The sequence below is a fragment of the Gymnogyps californianus genome, chromosome 21, assembly GCF_018139145.2.
Source record: "Gymnogyps californianus isolate 813 chromosome 21, ASM1813914v2, whole genome shotgun sequence".
Lineage (NCBI taxonomy): Eukaryota > Metazoa > Chordata > Aves > Accipitriformes > Cathartidae > Gymnogyps > Gymnogyps californianus.
In genome coordinates this window covers 3,226,896-3,245,404 of record NC_059491.1, presented here as the reverse complement: position 1 = coordinate 3,245,404, position 18,509 = coordinate 3,226,896, and the positions used below count along the sequence as shown (strand labels likewise).

At 42.5% G+C, this 18,509-nt stretch overlaps 2 protein-coding genes across 3 annotated transcripts in view; one reads left to right on the top strand and one right to left on the bottom strand.

Annotated features, from left to right (window-relative positions):
* The window catches only part of INTS11 (integrator complex subunit 11), a 31,378-nt gene extending 17,073 nt beyond the window's left edge, over positions 1–14,305 (bottom strand). For both annotated transcript variants that reach the window (XM_050909557.1, XM_050909560.1), the window contains exons 1-3: positions 14,285–14,305; positions 14,110–14,205; positions 1,264–1,345 (exon numbers count right to left, since the gene is read on the bottom strand). The gene's annotated coding sequence lies outside the window, so the exon portion shown is untranslated. The remainder of the gene's footprint in view (positions 1–1,263; positions 1,346–14,109; positions 14,206–14,284) is intronic.
* On the top strand, positions 2,257–7,912 carry TAS1R3 (taste 1 receptor member 3). Its single transcript, XM_050909556.1, has 6 exons — positions 2,257–2,435; positions 3,552–3,852; positions 4,572–5,351; positions 5,770–5,973; positions 6,285–6,405; positions 6,978–7,912. Exons 1-6 carry the CDS (start codon positions 2,257–2,259, stop codon positions 7,910–7,912), a joined length of 2,520 nt encoding a protein of 839 aa, XP_050765513.1.
* Positions 14,306–18,509: the final 4,204 nt, after the last annotated feature.

The following is an 18,509-nucleotide window of genomic DNA, read 5'->3' as shown; positions in this document are numbered from 1 at the left end:
ATCTGTGTAGTGTATAAAATGCCTTAAATTATGTCAAATAATGTTGTGTGTCAAGTCAAAAAATGTTTTAGATCTCTTGAGGTTTAATGCAGAAATGGTAGTATGACCACACGGGAGAATTACTACTTCTCCCTTGTCACATTCATTCTCAACTATTCCTCTTACAAGATAAACATCAATGTTGAAGATGAACTTGATTTTTGCCATTAAAGAATCAAACTTTCTCAGTAGGGAAAAAACTTCGTTGTAAGTGTATACCTAATCATTTTGTGCAAAGCATGCTTCAAGTAAAATGCAGCTTTCCATCAGCCTGCACGTTCTCATTTAACAAGGTATTGCCTAATGGTAATTTTATTTTCCTGGTGTCCTGCTCTGTCTCCAAACAATGGGAACCTTTTTAACAGCCCCAGTTAGTTACCACTGAGTAAAACTAAGGTCCTGCACTTGGCTTTGGACAAGTTCAGAGTCTGGCAGCTTCCACTAATGGGGCCAAATTCAGAAGAGTAAAACCTTCACCTACAGTGACTTGAAAGCTGCAACAACATACAGATTCACTAGAGGGAGTCTGAATATTTTGCACAAAAGTCCATCACATGAACGATCTCCTATGCCACAGTAAGCATACTTGGTTTCACGTGAAAGTATGGATGGGAGTTGCCTACGTATGACATACATAATTGCCTATGTATGACTTCTACACCATTCAAACAGCTTTTTTTTTTTCTCTGTGCAGCTGAATTTGTATTAGAACTTTTTAAAACAAGTTACATAGTTAAAGCTAACACTTAAATATTGCATTAACACTTAAATATTGCATCCTTAAAAGGATGTCAGTATAAACATATCTATATAATGTAGCTATAGAAATCTACAACTGTTGCTTGCCTGAAATACTCATATACTTAGCTTTCTACAGTGTACCTGCTTCTCTTCATACATGGAAAAATATTCTAGCCTTTAGCAGAAGTGGTATATCACTTCGGCAGTATTAGTAGTTTTTATGATGCAGTATACATATATAATAAGCCAATAAAATGCAGTAAATTGAACTTTCCAATTCAGAGCTATCCTGTGTTCTAAAATTCAAACCTGACAGAAAAAATGCAAACCATGACACAACCTAAATTACTATGCTGTGGAACTTCTACCTAAACCAAAGTTTTTAAACTGAAGTTAACATCATAGCTCAGTGTGAGAAAAGTTTAGATCAGCCAATAACAACTTCCTAAAAATAGCAGTATAGCCAAGTAATAGCTCACCAACCTTGCAATCTAGGAATGGCCTGCTCCAGACAAGTTCTTGCAATGCACGGAGGAAGATTCAGTTACCTCCACGATGAGGTGACCTTGAATTTAAAAAAAAAAAAAAAAAAAAAAAATTACTGCTGTGTAAGTCTTTTACCACTACCCTTTAGTTCAGGCAACTCAACATATTATTCTGAAGTTCATTTAAAAATAGACTATGTGACATTCTTTCAGCGCAGGCCGCATCTAAGTAGGGAGCACGCCAGTGAATGCTTGGATCGGAGACAGCCAGGGAGAACCTCAGATAACAGCAGGAAGCAACGCTGGTGAGCAAGTAAATTTTTTCCTCCTCAGCCTTCGTATGGGTAATGGTTGTATTATGGTAACAGGCACCATTCTCCGCAAGGCACACTTCAGCTTGTTGGATTCCGCTCCTATCAAAGCGTGTTCTCCCTGGCGATGCTTTTAGATGAGCAGCCTGCACTGATTAAGATCTGCTCCCAGCATTAGACAAGTCACAAATCCAGTTGTTTGTGAAAGCTGTAAACAGGGACAGTTTCTACAAACACATTCCATTAAAGATGTTGTTTCTTGTTTGGTTGGGGCAGGGGGGAGTTAATGCAAAAGATGTGTGTCCAAATTAGGGTGGGGCACCTGAGTTTACCACCTATCCTACAGGAAGTCCCATTTCCAGAGCTGTGACAATGAACTCAGTAAGTCACTGCTTGAGTAAAAGCTACTCACTGAGTAAAGGAAACCAGGATTAGGCCAGCAGTTTGCAACCAAGTACACTCACAGGGTATTGCTGCGTATTTGACTATTGCCCGCTAAGCATAGAGTTACTCATTTAATGCATTTTGCTAAACAAATTCTTCCCTGTTATTTTCATCTCTCCCAGTTCTATTTAAAGAGACTTCCCGGGAACTGATGAGACTGGATCCCCTGCCCCTGCTCCCTCTCCCACATTTGCTTGGAGATTTCTTTGAAACATTTTCCCCAAAACAGACAAATAATGGTCCCTGACCTGCTGCTATGCTTGACCTTTGGTTATGCAGCAGCCCTCAAACCCACATGCCTATCAGCTCAGTTTAGAAGGCCTGGTGATTATATCATAGGAGGCTTGTTCCCTTTTGGAACGGACACCGTAAACCTGACGGCACGATCAGAGCCCACATTAGTTGTGTGTGAAAGGTAAGAGGAATGTTAGCTTCATTAGTACATGTTCAGTTTGGTCACTTGGGCTGGGAAGAAAAAGGAAAAGAAAGTAGTCCTGATAGCAACTGATGGTCTCACAGCTGAACATTAAAGGTAAGATGGAAACAAAGATTAGTTCTAAGGTGCTGGAGCGCTAGTGTACTGTGCCATCAATTTCTGATCCTGAAATGGAAAATGTTTTTGTGTTTTCTTGATGCTTCTATGCAGTCAAACTTCAGATGCAACCAACCCCAGTTTGATGAAAGCTTTTAGTGGCACCGGCTTCCTTAGTGTTTTGAATCTCACACTTACACAAAGTTGTAAATGTTGCTTTTGCTTCCAGATGGAATGAGAAGCATGCACTGCACTCCACAGGCAGATGACACGTTGAGATGGCGCTATTGCCTTTTCTGAGGTAAAAGGACACTCAGCACTATGCAGAAGGCAAAGCAGGAAACGAAGTCACCTGGCTTGCAGGCTTGCTGGTGTGTCATCAGTATTTCCTACTCAGTTACACCAAGGCGGTTCACACCATCACATTACAAGCTACTTACAGCTCTTTGTGAGGAGAATGAAAAGCCATGCTAGTGTCCTACCTGCTTCTTCGGCAGCAACAAAGCACAGAAAAGCATGGTCCAAAATCTTTCCATCTTCACAGGTCATGCAACAGGGAATATGCCCAGTCCACTGAGCTATACAGCAGAGGAAAATCCCAGGAAGAAGGACATCTCTCCTGAATTAGCATGCACAGCACTTTGGGAACCACTGGCTTCATGGCTGAAGTACACAAAGCTAAGAGCAGGAGGTCGTCTGAGTCTTGACCCTCACAGCTAAACATACTGGTCTCTCTATACCTCTGTTTCTTCTGTGAAGCACAGAGAATATATTTGCTGACAGACAAGATTAATTAGATTTGAAAGGTGCTCAGAGCCTCTCTACTCACAGTACAAAATATACAAAGGCTATGGGTACAGGGGTGCTCTGCTGACAGTGCCATGTATATCTGGCTTGGCAACAGACAGGATGCCAAAATGTCAAAGAATGTAGAATAAGCTGATCACCACTGTAACAACACTGATAGACCATGTAATTCCCTCTCTCCTCTTATTGCAGGTTATTTGTAGATGGGCTAATATGGGCTCTTGGGATGAAGTTTGCTATCGATGAGATCAACAATTCCACTTCACTTCTCCCAGGAGTAAAGCTGGGCTATGACATGTATGACACCTGCTTTGAGCCACTCGTGGCCTTACAGCGCAGCTTGCTATTTCTGACCCAAAACGGCACAACGAGCATCGGAGTACTGTGCAACTACACCGACTACCAGCCTCGTGTGACTGCTGTGATTGGACCACATAAGTCAGATCTCTGCCTGCTAACAGCCAAACTATTCAGCTTCTTCTTGATCCCACAGGTAAAGAAACTCTCTGGAGAAGCAAGAATTCTCCTTTTTGGTGAGGGAAGGGTTTCGATCAACTACGCTGTCTATGCTGTAGGTCTTTGAACCAGGACTGCTGAAGTGCAGATTCCAGTCTTTCCTCTGCCACAGATTTCCTGAGGGATCTTGGGTAGGTCATTAAACTTCTGTCCTGGAACACACTCCAGTGTCTAACTTCCCAGAGAAAAGAGGGATAACTCAGGCCGCTCTGTGATCCATGTAAAATGGAAATAACAGAGCTCCCAGCCTAAACCGGGACGATCCCATCTGTGACTGTAAGTACTCAGTTACTACAAGAGAGCGTGCTATAATGGTCAGGTAAATTTAGCCCTGAGCTGAGATATTACTGAAGCTTGGGTGTGTCGCCCTTTGTAGAAAGTAGCTAACTATCATTGTGATAAATGATAAGGGCTGGTGCTGTGATGATGGACACAAATGGCAGTGGAAGGAAATAGCCATGTGGGACAGTGCTACCAGAGGCAAGTGACGGGCCAGTTTATGGTTCTCTTGATAAATGCAGCCATGATGGACCTATCCCTTTAGATGAGTTCTTCCTTCCCACTATCCTGACCCAGGATTTTTGAAAATCTAGTGCACTGAGACTAAGCAAAGAAGGTGGAGAGTGATCTGAACTGTGAACACTTCCCTCAACTTTACTCTTTGCCTCGCTTTCTCTCTTATCCTCTAACCTGCAGGTCAGCTATAGAGCCAGCAGTGAGAAGCTCAGCAACACGGAGTTGTACCCATCCTTCTACCGCACTGTTCCCAGTGATAAGAACTTGGTGGAAGCTGTGGCCCTGCTACTGAACAAGTTTGGATGGAACTGGATTGCCACCATTGGAAGCGATGATGAATATGGCCGAGGAGCGCAGGGGCACTTCTTAAGCATAGCTGGAAATCACAGCATTTGCATTGCGTTCAAGAGGCTAATTCCTACAGACCTTGCAGACCCCAAAGCCAAAACCCAACTGGAAGATACCATTAAGTTAATTAACAAGACCAAAGTCAACATCATTGTCCTTTTTGCCTTTAGTCAGCCAGCCCAGGCCCTGCTGGAACACAGCATCAGCATGGGACTGAGCAAGAAAGTCTGGATTGGCACTGAAGCCTGGATGTTATCTGACATAGCTGCCTCCATCCCAAATATTCAGAGCATTGGGACAGTCTTAGGCTTTATTATGAAAGCAGGCACAGTCCCTGGCTTCCAGAAATACATTGCCGACCTCTTTACCTCTGTTCAGCAGGATAAATTTTGCCAGGAGTCTAGAGAATTCAACCACCTCATGAACTCTGACATGCTGGACACACAGTGCAAACAGTGTGACCACATCTCGCTGCATGATGTCTCGTCCATGCTAAGCCGCTCACAAATACAACCAGTGTACGTCGCAGTCTACAGCGTGGCTTATGCACTGCACAGAGCACTGGGATGCACCCACCAAACGTGTCCCAAAGCATCCATCAGATCTTGGCAGGTGAGTAAAGGTCAGGGGGACAAACAGCAGTTTTTCATCCAATCTGTGCATCAGAGCTGCACACAGCCAGACAGGGAGGGGGGGTAACATTGCACTGTGCTCCTGCCCCCCGCCCTGGTAGTGATACAACCTCGGCAATTCCCTCAGCCAGCCAACCCCTACACCAGCACACTGCACCTTCTCTGCTGCTGGCCAGGGCTGCATCCCCCTCTCTAGGGCTATGTTCTGGCTCCCACTAATTGGGCTTGGCACAATAGATAGAGCAGTAGATAATACAGCCAGAAGGCCGGTAGTTGCAATCTTAGCCCACGTAAGGGACAACTGATCTCAGCCAGAAATTAGCTTACTGCATTATCATCCTCCACGCAAGAACATCAACTGTACCAATATTTGCTGTCAATTTTCATTTTCTCCTCAGCTGCTGCACTTCATGAATACCCTCCCGTTCAAGGTGAATGGCCAAAGTTTCAGGTTCGATCAATCCCATGGCACAAACACTGGCTACAAGCTTATATTCTGGTCCTGGAAAAACGGCACCCTTACGTATCTGCCTGTAGGCGACTATGAAGAGTCCTTGTACATCAATAAGTCCCAGATTCAGTTTCACACTGCAGATCAAAAGGTAAAGACAGCGGACAAAAGCATAAACAATCACAAAATGAAGTAAACTTTTTGCCGCTTCATCAGGACTGTTCATAGGAAGCTCTTAGCCTGCACGCTACTCCTCCAAGATTTGTGTGGGACCCAGTTCTTGCTCCTCTGCAAACATGTAATACATCTCCATTGTGCAAAACTAGAAAAAGGTATTCCCAGCACTGTTTAAGATTCAGACAGAGGTTTGATCCCAGCACAGCACAGCCAATTTCTTCTGTTTGGTGATACGGTGCTTCTGCTGAAAGCGTCTGGCTGACATTCATTCTTCCTTTTGTCTAGGAGCCTACATCAGAGTGCTTCAGACACTGTAAACCAGGACAATTCAGACGAATAAAAGGCTTCCACCTCTGCTGCTATGACTGTACAGATTGCCCAGAAAACACCTTCTGGAGCACTAAAGGTGAGGTCTGAGAAATTCAATGGCTTTAACTGTCTGTATTATGTCTATCTACTGGTTGAGGTCACACAGGATCACAGAACTGGTAACGACCAGTTGTGAGCTCTTTCTCCATGAAGCACTGCCAGTGCAGAATATTTGCCTCCCTTGTGTTCTGCTGTGCATTGCTCAGTCTTGCTCTACAGATCTTCAGTGGGGGACCTTCCTCTGTTGATCCCAAAGAGAATGCGTAAGGACAATGCGTATGTTTTATCTCAAGAGACAGGAGAGAGAGGTATGATGAAATTCTGGGATCTTTTGGAAGCTGGTGATCCTTCCTGGGGAGGGGAAACAGCCAAGAAATATGTGGATCCTTTTGGGGGGAGGGTGAAGAAGTAGAGAGAAAAAAGAGATTGAACTATCATAAGCTTTGGAGATCCAATACACTTGGCGGGGGGGGGGGGGGGGAGTAGGTAAAGCAGCACCCAAACCAGCTACCTAATTCATGACTCTGATCCATCCTCAAGGACTGCCTGCAGGAGGGTAGCAGCACTCCACTGCAAGGTGGTCATCAGCTTCTCATTCCTACTTTGCAGACAGCTCCACCTGCACTCCCTGCCTAGAGCATCAGTGGTCCCCTGTCCGGAGCACACAATGTTACGACCGCAGCGAGAGATACCTCTTTTGGAACGAGCCGCTCACCATTGCCTTGCTAATGTTGATGTTCATCACCATATCCCTGACTTGTTTGACAGCAGTGCTCTTTAAAAAGAACCTTGAGACTCCCCTTGTGCAGGCTTCTGGAGGCAAACTGAACCTCTTTGCCTTGTTCACACTCATGCTGCTGTCTCTCAGCTGCTGTCTCTATATAGGGAAGCCCAGCAACAACCTTTGTATGATCCAGCAGATAGTCTATGCCCTGTGCCTCAATGGTTGTTTCTCTACCTTCTTCATCAAGTCCCTTGAGATCACCCTTGTGACAGAGTTCCCTCGCTGTGCCCCCACCTTCTTGTACTGGGTGACCCAGAGGAGGGCCTGGCTCCTTGTTGCCTTGTCCCTCCTCACTGAGTGCTTGTTCTGTTTCTGCTATCTTCACTTGGGCCCTGACTATCTGGTGTCTGATTACAAGTCACTGCCCACTGAAGTTCTGCTTGTGTGTAACACAGAGTCCTGGTTTGCCTTTGCTCTAATGCATGGCTACAATGGCTGCTTAGCCTTTGCCTGCTTCCTGTGCACATTCATGGTACAGACTTCTGGTAAGAAGTACAATATTGCCAGGGGGATCGCATTTGCCATCCTAATCTATTTCATCATCTGGATCTTCTTCATTGCTATTTTTGCCACGCTGAAGACAGTCCTCAGGTCTGTTACTCAGATTGGTACCATTTTGACAACCAGTCTGGGTATCTTGGGGACCTACTATATCCCTAAATGCTACATCATCTTGCTTAAACCTGATCTGAACACAGTGGATTATTTCCAGAATTCTATCAAAGAGGAGCCAGAAGAGCACTCAATAAGCAGGCAATAAACCAGATTCATTGTCACCTACTTCTCAATAGAAGTTGGCTGTATTGTAATGAGATAATTCTGTTTATGATGAGTCTATAAGCTATGGTCCCAGACACAATCACCATATAAAATACAGCCTTATCCAGTAGGCTGAACACTAGGAGCAGAATTTTTAAGCTGCAAAAGCACAGGGCTCTACTCAATCAGCTAAAGCAAAATGCCCCCAGCAGAGTAGTATCCATCCTCTCTCTAGCTAACCACCTGTTTTATCACTCACAAGGAGCCAAAAGCAAGTTCAGTTAAGCAAGCAACCTACAGTACTGATACTTTATATGAATCTCTCAGGTCTGGCAATCTGAGCTAGAAGCCTCACCCAGACCACTTTCCTGTAAAGACCGCTGGTAATTCCCACTTCTTCTTAACTAGATAACTGCTCCAGAGATACATCCATGAATCCTTTCCCCAGCCTTATAAGAACTTTCAAATATATTCAACAACACAGAAATAATAGCTAGAAAAACAGAAGGGAGTCATCTGAAAAGGTGGGAGATTATAGACCACAAATAGAAATCCTTGTGATTAACTAATGATGCTGAGCACCTATCTACACAGGATCCTCTATAAAGACCTTCTCCTAGCGAGCAACATAAGCAGCTCCTATGCAGATCTCCTCCTGTTAGATACAGGAGGTAGATGAGGAGGGGGAGGTAATAGACAGAGAGAACCAAAGGTCCTGCACACTGCTCTGTAATTGCGGTCTGTACACATCTATGTGTGTTTATGCACTTGCTTTATTAAACGTGGAGTCAATGACATCCTACAGCTCTGGGTCCCTGTAAATAACATTCTGTGACGGAACATACTGATCCTCTGGGCTGCCCTCTCTTCTATTTAAACAGAGGGGCTCTGACTTATCAGTATGGCACTGAGTAAGTTTTGCTCATTTTTGATTGAAGTTTAGAGGATACCTGGAAAGCTATACATGAAGTTAAGAACATAGGCAAAGACTACAGAAAGAAATTGATAGGTCATACACAAACTGAAGTAAAAGGAAGCAACTGTGTTCAGATCAAGAAGGGCTGACTATTTTGACTCTTAAATAAAAGACTGAAAGGCTAAGCAAAGCTTCTGATGACAACCATTGCTCTTCTAGTTCATGGTATCATCAGTACCCTGCTGCAGCTTATTGACTGAGAACTGGTCCTTATATATTAAGTGTTGAAACAAAACACAAGCAAGAACTTTAATTTCTCAAGAGATTTCACAGTTTCATTGCAAGTCAGAATAACTGTAGTTATTCAAGCCAGAATCTCAGTAAAACTGAGATTTTTTTCAGATAAATTATATTGTAAAAGTTTAGATATCATAATGGAAATATTTATCATGATTTCACACTTCTTTTACAATATGAATTTCAGTTTTGATATCATTGTTGTGAAACAAAAAGCTGAACTTTCCAAAGTCAATGTTTAAATTTCTGTTAAGTAATGTTTTCTATGGAAAAAATTTCTTTTTTAATTTTCTTGACTGCTTTGTCACAAAATCCACAGAAACCATTCTGATAATGTAAAGGCAGCTGTATGCATGATATAAAGAGTATATTACCCATTCAAATTTCAATTCACTCATTTGTGTTTCATTAACATGTGTTTGCAAAGAACATGGAAATGAGGACAGGATACACGGAAATCAACAGTGTGCAAATCACACTATCCAAAGTCATAGCAAAAAGTTCCTCCCATCTCAAAAAACATGCAAAGATCACCAGAGAGAAACATTTCTTACCCAGTGGGACATTCTGCAAAGGGGACAAAATAAATCAAACACTTTGAGGAATAAGAAATATCTCTAACCTGTATTCATACATGTAACATGGCCCCTGTTTGCTGAGCAGCAGGAAAATTCTCATATCCAGAAAGGCTAGTGGTTTGCCCCATTAAGCATCTGATTTACAAGAACAGGTAGTGGTGATAGTTTCAGAAGGTGTGACAAAGAAATACTCATACAAGAAAAACATAGGCTAGCTCCCTCACAAAAGGTGCTTGCTAACTATAATGAGTTAATATCTAGTTTATATTATGAATATGAATGTTTACACATAAGTTACTGAACAAATGATGATCCTCTAAAGTGCTGAGTATGGAGGTTCAATGAAACGTATGGGTCTAACCCTCTGTAAATCCTGCAAGCTCTTTGCCACTAGGGAGTATTGTATATCAAGAATTTTACAAGCCTATTTTTCTGTATGCAAAAATCATCTCTAATTGTCAGTCTACCTGCTTATATCACATAGACTCCCCTCGCTGCCTATTAGACACAGACACACCCTCTAGACAGGACTTTCTCCATAGATAAATTACTAGAATCAAATCCGAACAAAGACAAAAGAAAACACCCCTTATTTCCATTACTGTTCTCTGTAACTACCTTTACATTTCCTAGCAATGGAATTAGCCCTTCCACCCAACACTGGATGTCTCTCTTTTCTTGAAAGTGGCATGAATCCGTTCGGGCCTACAGGCTGCTTAAAGCCAGGGAAGAGATTCGCAATTATAATCCATAGCAGGTACTTTCTGCAGTACAGCTATTACTGATGGTGTCTGGCTAGGCTGTGTGTGACAACAAAGCATACCCATAGTCCCTCTAGACCATCATACATATATTGCTGGAGTACTTCCCCCAAACCTACAAAACCCTCCGAGTTCCTGCCTCAAGTTCAGGCTCAGCTCATACCTCCACCCCCACATACCACCTCTCACATGAAGGAGAGCGAACTGAATCGGCCACCAGCTGAACCATGTTAACACTTAGGGGACTAGCACTTGCTGCCAGCTGGACTGCTGGTGGCCTACACATGACTAACAGCTGGCAGTGGTAGCACCATTTAAGAGAGCAGCTCACCCCCACACAGTGTATTAGCAGCTACTTAGAAAAGTGCTACTTCTAGAATCACTAGGGCAAAAGGCTTGAACTCACTCCTATTGCTGCCAATAGCAGTACCTAATTTAATTTAAATGTAGGCAACCAGCTGACCACCTTTAAAGTAACCAGATATGCAGTGGACTGAGGAGCTTTGCAGGTGAAGATGAACTTCCATTGAATTGTGTAAGCTGTTACAGAAGCATTCCTAGGTTTGTCTTTACTTGTTACTCAGTGACTTGGGCATTTGCGCTTGAGGCAGTTTGTTCTTCCAATTGACCTGGACTTCATTTTTGTCATTCCTACTGATCAGATCAATGGCAGTAGGAATGGGCTGCACACCTTTTAAACCCTGTTCCAAAGGGTTGCCTCTCTATTGAATACATGCTGTCTAGTTTTGAGCCCAAACAACAGCCAGGTAACAGTTAACAGCAGGACTTCTGGTGAGCTACAGCAGCACACCAGTGAGAGTCAGAAGCTACTTCTGCTACCTCTCAGGTTCTTACCGCAGGGGAGGAGAGGAAGCATCATGGACCTAAGCGGGAGCTTCCTCCTCTTTCGGCTGCAGAGGACAAGTAGCAAAGACCCATTCTGCTCCAGGCTGTGTCGTTCCCGTCCCCCGGGCCTGGCTGCCTGCAGCCGATGCAGCACCTGGGACAGCCTCTGCGCCGACCGGCGTGGGGGGCCAGGGGAGCTCTCCCAGCAGCCTCTTTTGGAGACCAGGCTTAGTCTTGGCACGAGAATTCGTTTGCCGCCTACGATGGAAAGCGCAAGACATCTTCGGAGTTCTCTGCGAGGCACTGGTCTTTTTTTCTGCCCTCGATAAAAGTATTTTGATTTTCAGAAGGAAGATCCGTTTCCCTGCCTGCAAAGTGCTTTGCTGTTCAGAACTGTTCCTAAAATGTCCTGCTATGAAATGAGCAAGTAGTGCTTTCAAATTCTGTAGGCACATGAAATGTGAGCTCTTTGAAAGTACAGAACCTCACAGTAAAACTCCAGCAGGAGATAGCGGAAGACAGGGAATAAGTTACTCTGCTGGAAGGACAGAATGCTACCAGATCCGATGAAGTAAGCTGCTGGTAAGAGCGCAGATAATGCCAAAGTAGGACACGACAGGTGTTGCAGAAGCCCGAGCGTGCCAGAAAATGAAACCTATGAGAGCAGAGGCTCAAAGCAGCAGGACTTGTGCATCACTTCCCTTTCACTTGCTCCTCAGAAATACAAGAGTGCCAAAGCTACAGACAACTTAAGTACCTGGACACAGGACAATAGATGGGGCAAATGGATCTGCTAGCATCACACAATGTGGAGCTTTTTAGGCCTACTGCTCCATGCACAGGGTATAACAGCTTATTTAACATGGGAAAACTACAGAAAGCCTTACTCTCCTCCTGCTGGGAGAGTACGTTTGTACTGAAACATTTTTTTATAGGCCAGTAGGACTAGTTCAACTACAAGTGTTATTCCTGTCTGTTCTTGCAGGTGTGGAAATTCCTCCGTCCTCCAGGTTCACCCTGCCAACTTCAAGGCATTGTAAAACCAACACTGCAGTACACAGAGCATGACAAAGCTGACTCTGCAGCTCTAGAGGTCACCACAAATCTCGAAGTCTTCGAAAAAGCAGCTTAGAACTGCAGACCCCAAGCAATCTGAGGGGCAAGGCCTATTCCCTCCTCTGTCCCAGTACACCTGCTGTATGTGATTTCTCCTCTTGCCATTTGAGACTGTTGGGTCCACATAATCAAAGGACTATAATCCAAGACAAAAGAGGCTAAGTTGCTGCTACTACCAGTGTGTCTTCTGCCAGTTACTTTTAGAACACAGATGGTGGTGAGATAATACTGCTATGCTTCACCATGAGCACATTTATGGATCACAAAGCACTTGTCAGCCTCACAACGCTTCTGTACTGAAGCTGCTGTTGCTTTGCTTTACTCATCTGAATTTTCTAGGTCTTTCAAAGTGTTTACTATGACTTACTAGAGCTAACCTCATGCAGCTGCGTACACAGGTGATACAAGCTGATGAACTGGGTATGCTTTGCTCATCTTCATGAATGCAGGATCATTATCCCTGGCTAACAGAGTCCCAGCAGCACAATTTCCTTCTTGTCTTAAATATTTTCAGAGCTGATGAGGATGTCTGGCACTTTTGGTCCTTATTATAATACTGTGTTCTACATTACATTTTTTGTAATAAATATGAATACAAATTTATTACACCTCTGTACTTTTTATTACACGCCTCTGTACTTCCAAAAGGCTGGAGAGAAACCAGCCAGCCCAGAGCAGACACCTGTGGCAGAGACCAAGCAAGGAAAGACAGACAGTACCTTGGACTACACAGCATCACAGTAATAATCAACAGCGTCTCAATGTCCACTTACATACCATGAAGGTTGCCATGTGCACTAGTGTAATATGAGGTGGCTAATTAGGTATACGGCACTACCAACTATCAGCCAATAGTTATTATTAAATATTAGCCACTTAGTGCCTCTTCGTGTCAAGAAAAGTGGCAGCTACCACTCTACTATTACTTTTCCTAACAGTGCAGATGCAATACAGTAGAGAGATTTATCTTTTATCATGCTGTATCATGGAGGAACGATGATAGTATCTCTCCTCCAGTTCAAAAGGAAAGGATACAACTTGATCCAACACTTTTTAACCAATGCCATCATACTTATCCTTTCATAAACCTGGTAAAAGTGCAATCGGACTCTAACGCATTGTTAAAATAGTGATTTCATGTTACTGAAATTAAGCAACTAGCCAAGAACAAAACCAGAAATATTTTAGTAAAGGCTGTTCACAGTAATTTTTTTATCCTTTAAACGATTTTTATTCTACACCCCTTTTGCAAAAACCTACATCAGTGTAAAGTGGCAAACCATGAAAGGTGAAAATGGAAAAACTTCCACATTATTTCACATTACTACCAAACAGTAGCAAGTAAATACCAAGTGACATCACTAAGATCTTTTCTTTTCCCCACCCACTTTGACAAGCAACTATACTGCTGTTCTATTCCGCACATTAAAGTTTTTCCATCTATCCACTACGTGGTATTTTAAGTTAACTCATCAATTCAGCTCAGTTAAAGAATTTGCAAATTAATCTAAACCAGGGAATATTTTCATTCTCAAAAGCACAGCTTTTTGGTGCACTGCAAAGCTAGCTGTCCTAGATTTCTGTGGCTACCTGCATATAAAATTCTCCTGGCGTACTTGAGGAAAAATGTGAAACATTTGACAAAAGTACTCCTCAGTGTGATTAAAGATAGCAAAAATCTGACCTGAAGACTGGAAGTCCTTGTTTCTGGAGACTGCAGCAAGTCTTCATGAGCATATTGTTGCACCTGAGAATCTCAGCAGTACTCCTCACTTCAGTGCTGTGATTTCATAGCAGAGAAGCATTAAGTAACTTTTGATCATCATTCCAGAAATAGAGAAGGAAAAAATAAAATTTACCTCTATTGCTTCTCTTTCTGGCAGCAGAGCTAGAGCCACGATAGACTGATTTTTCTTTTCCTTTAGGGGGGGAAGGGAGGGGGCGGGGGAAGAGGGAGGAAGGGAAAAGTAGCTGATTAAATTGTTCAACCAGTTCCAGTCACCTGCAGACAATTCATACTAGGTCAGCTGGAGTCCATCAGGCCCTGCAGTAAAAGGCTGCAAAAGCATGTCCAAAATTCTGATCATTTAATATTCACCTAACTGGGAAAATGCTGGCTAGACCATTTTGCATCCTATGTAAACAAATATGGTTTGAAAGGGAGAATATGGGAAGCTCTTCAAGACTTTCTCATAGGCTCTTATATAAATCTGCTGCAGAATTGTGCCATTTATAATGGGTGCCTCCATAATAACTACTACTTTGTCTCTCCCTTTGCTGCTTGATCTCTACCAGCTAAGAAGAGGTAATCTGCCTCATCAAGCTGTGGTTGCTGTTTGTACATGAACCACTCAGACCTTACAGGGAGGCTGGGTGTCCTTATGTTGCATGACAAATACACCGTGGTTTAAAGCTTACCAGTTAGTCTGCAAAGTGCTGTCCTAATGATCCTAGCTTGTCTCTGCTGGAGTTTGTGCACAGAGTCCAGCAAAAGGGAACATTCACATGAAACAGCTGAATACATTGATGAGTTCTACCAGCAGATTCATCTCCTGGGTCTACAGGCAGGAAAACTTGTTCCAGCTCATGTCTTTGGAACAGCACGTATCCTCCAGCTCTCTTTTACTTCCACAAACTTTCTTCAGCCTTTCCTGTATACCTACTCCTGCCAAGCTGTGAGAGGGAGAAGCTCAATAATTAAGAGGTAGAGCAATTTAAGGGGAAAGCACAACTTCTGCACCAATATATTAGTCATTAGCTCAAAGCTACTGCAATTCTGATGAATGGCAGGGTCTTGTGTTTCCAGTCAGATGTCATTAACCTGCATGGAAGAGTCAGGCCTCTGGACTTCAATCATCTGTGACCCAGTTTAGTGGTGAACATTTACAGGGTTTCTGTCATACTTTGAACTGTAAGCACCTCTGAAGTACCATTAAATCACAGAACTCCCAGCTGCCTATCATTAGCTCCTGAACAATCTTCTCCTGTCGAGAGGACAAAACTTCAGTGTGGCAGGGAAAAAAAAAGAGTAAGATTCAACCAATATTTCATCATTCTTGAATAAAAGATAATGCAGTAGTGCAAAGAACTGAAGACATAGACTGTGGTTATCACATAAAATTAAAAGCTTTTTAGTGTTTAAAATAGCATTTACACATAAGCAGCTATATATTAACTATACAGACACTTGGGTTTTAATACAATATCTACAAAAAAGAATTCAATTATGCAATAGACATTTAACAGGAACAGTGCAGTCCATGCTAGTAAGAGGTCACTCTTTGAGTAGAACCAATTCTAGAACAGGTGATAGTCTGGGTTTTCATTATTTAAAATCATGTAACTTTGTTCCTCTACTGTACATAAAATTCTTTACATGTATTTCTAATCACTGATTAGAATTAATAATTTTAAGTCAATCTTATTACAATCCAGTTAAATGCAAAACAAAAACAATTACATCAACTCATGAGCTGTCAAGTCTCAAGATGGGACTGCCCATTTGAATAGAACAAAAATAATATCAAAAGTCAATGTCTGTGCATCATTGCTTGCCATCCAATATACCTTTGGATAAAGTGTCCAGGGGACTGTTACCTTTGAAAAGTAGATTTATTAACAGGAGGTAAAAGACAATAGCAGTGCTTTTAAGACTATTTGCCAAAAAACTTACTCCTCAGAGTTAATATACTGGATGGGTACACTACCCCTACAGATACTACCTCCTTTGGATAGGAGACGTCATCCCGAACTGTTTTCTCATCATTTTCTATGATCTTCCAAACATACCTGTTAGTCCTTGTTAAAAGCTGCTGGCAGGTATGCATGAACATTAAGCTCAGCTGCAGAGCACAGGCAGATGTTGAGGGTCTCACTTCCAGAATAAAAATGTCAGCTATTTAAGGCTCCTGTTATGAGGTTGTTTCAATGCCCTATATAGCAAACCCATAACTTCTCATTGTAGTTAGAGGCATAGGTCATGCATTCTAGAGCCCAGCCAGTGCCAGTTACTTGACATTAAAATGAGAGAAAAATTTCAGGCCCTGGTGAGAGAAACAGACAGTTCTGCAGGACTCCAGCCTTCAAACTTTCTTCCACCTGGCACAGTACTTCCTATTGTAAGTAGCTTCATTGGCATCAGTGGCACTTCTTTCTGCAGGTAGTACTGTACCTAATAGGAGAAACTTGCACAGTTAGGCCCCAAGGCCCCCTTGTTGCAAAGACACATGCACATGCATTGAAAGCCAAGGATGGGATTTGGAAAATCTCCCGTCTTCATTCACTTCTGAAAATTAAGTGCTAGCAATGTTTCAGGCCTCACTTTCCATCCACTCAAACCAGCCTCTCCACTGTACACTACAAGGTGGGGAAATCAAGCTTTTGTTTTACACGCAGTGGCCATTACGTATTGCACTGTTCACAGAAGGGTCATTTACATTCTCCTACTGCTCTTTGTAAATAGCAGGTTCTACATGCTATACAGTATTAACCAACTAGCACATCTGTCAGTACATTCAGAGCACTCATTATTTGCCTGAAATGGATGCCTGTATGTGGTGAAGCTAGTTCAGGCTGGATTTAGCAGCCTGATTTCCTCAGCAGACGAATGCTTTCCCACACCTATGTTACAGACTGTCAGCCTCATTCCAGAGTTACCCACAAACACGCAAGTATATAACACAGTCATTTCAACATAGCAGCAAAGACCAGCAAGACACAGAACAGTTTCTGCCAATAGCATAACAACAAGACAAAAAAACCCAGCAGGTGTGTAAACTGCAACTCTTGAACAGACATAAGGAAATTAAACACGTTTCTTCCATGGGTGAAAGCTCAGCCCCCAGCTTTAATCCCTTTTGGAAATATCTTATTAAAATGACAGTCTTTTCCTCCAGCCCTGTAAGTTCTGCCTTAAGACAAAGTGGGCCAGAAAAATCATAACATATAAGAGATCAGAAAAGTTAAAATTAATTTAAAAGTAGAACCGCTCATGATTGTCAGTAAAGTCACAGACTCCTTAACAGTGTCTCCTGGAGACATAGCAGAATTACAGAATTATTTTACCCTGATTTATTTCATTGCTTTAAATGTCAATCTTTCAAAATAGTTTACTGAGTTTAGTTAGCATCTTTGCTGTGTTACTGGGAGGAGGAAAGGAAAAGAAAGGATACTGTTGCACAGTCAAGCTTTAGGTGGTGCCATTCTTTTGAACAAGCCATCACCGACTTTGCAATCTATGCTAGCCCATCAGATGGATTATGACAAAAGCACCACTTTCAGAAATGTTATGTAGCTTTTCCGGAGATTTTTGTAAAGAAAACTGTCCAAAACCACTCAGCTAGTTTAGAAGCCCAGTAATTGGAGTACCTAGTCTGAGTGACACAGTTTCCTAAATGCCTAGCTCCCTTTTGAAAGCGAGACTTAAGTCTCCATTTAACACAGACATTTGAAAATGTTACTCTGACTTTTGTAAAAGGGATGTTTTTACACACAGACCTGTAATAAGAAAAGAAGTAGTGAAAAATCTATCAGAATGAACAACATACAAAATGGAGAGTTCGAAGAGTAATTTTTCATGGTGACAAAGGAACGTGAAACTACATGTATATAGCGAGAAAGACATGTTCTCTTTTGACATTCATATTGGATATTCATGCTACCCATAAAGCACGGAACATAACAAAAAGAAGCTTCTTGCCAGTGAAGAAAATGCTTATATACAGTAAAGACTGATTTTAAAGCACCTGTCCTAAAACCTGCCAGAAGCGGGTATCTCACAAAAGAGGATTTAACCAAGGCATGGCCCCATGGTCAAATGCCACTAAGTGACTGCAGCTTAACATGTATTTCCCATTAAATGAGCCACCATAACAGTGTGGGTGTGCTCTTACCATGCCCTCATTCAGATACTTTAGAAAAGCTTCTTAAACGTCAGTGAAGGTTCCTGAACATACTTTATCAAGCGTCCATAGCCTTAGAGTGAAAAATACACAGTAATGAAATCTTGGGGATATACAACAGCATTTGCTTAAGTCAAAGCTGCCCAGCAGGAGCTTTAGCATGGGTCTCACTCTGTGTCAGGTA

Coding starts and splice junctions, on each gene's coding strand:
- TAS1R3 (XM_050909556.1), top strand. CDS start 2,257: ATGGTCCCTGACCTGCTGCTATGCTTGACCTTTGGTTATGCAGCAGCC. Junction 2,436..3,551: donor ACATTAGTTGTGTGTGAAAG/GTAAGAGGAATG, acceptor CTCTTATTGCAG/GTTATTTGTAGATGGGCTAA. Junction 5,974..6,284: donor TTCACACTGCAGATCAAAAG/GTAAAGACAGCG, acceptor CCTTTTGTCTAG/GAGCCTACATCAGAGTGCTT.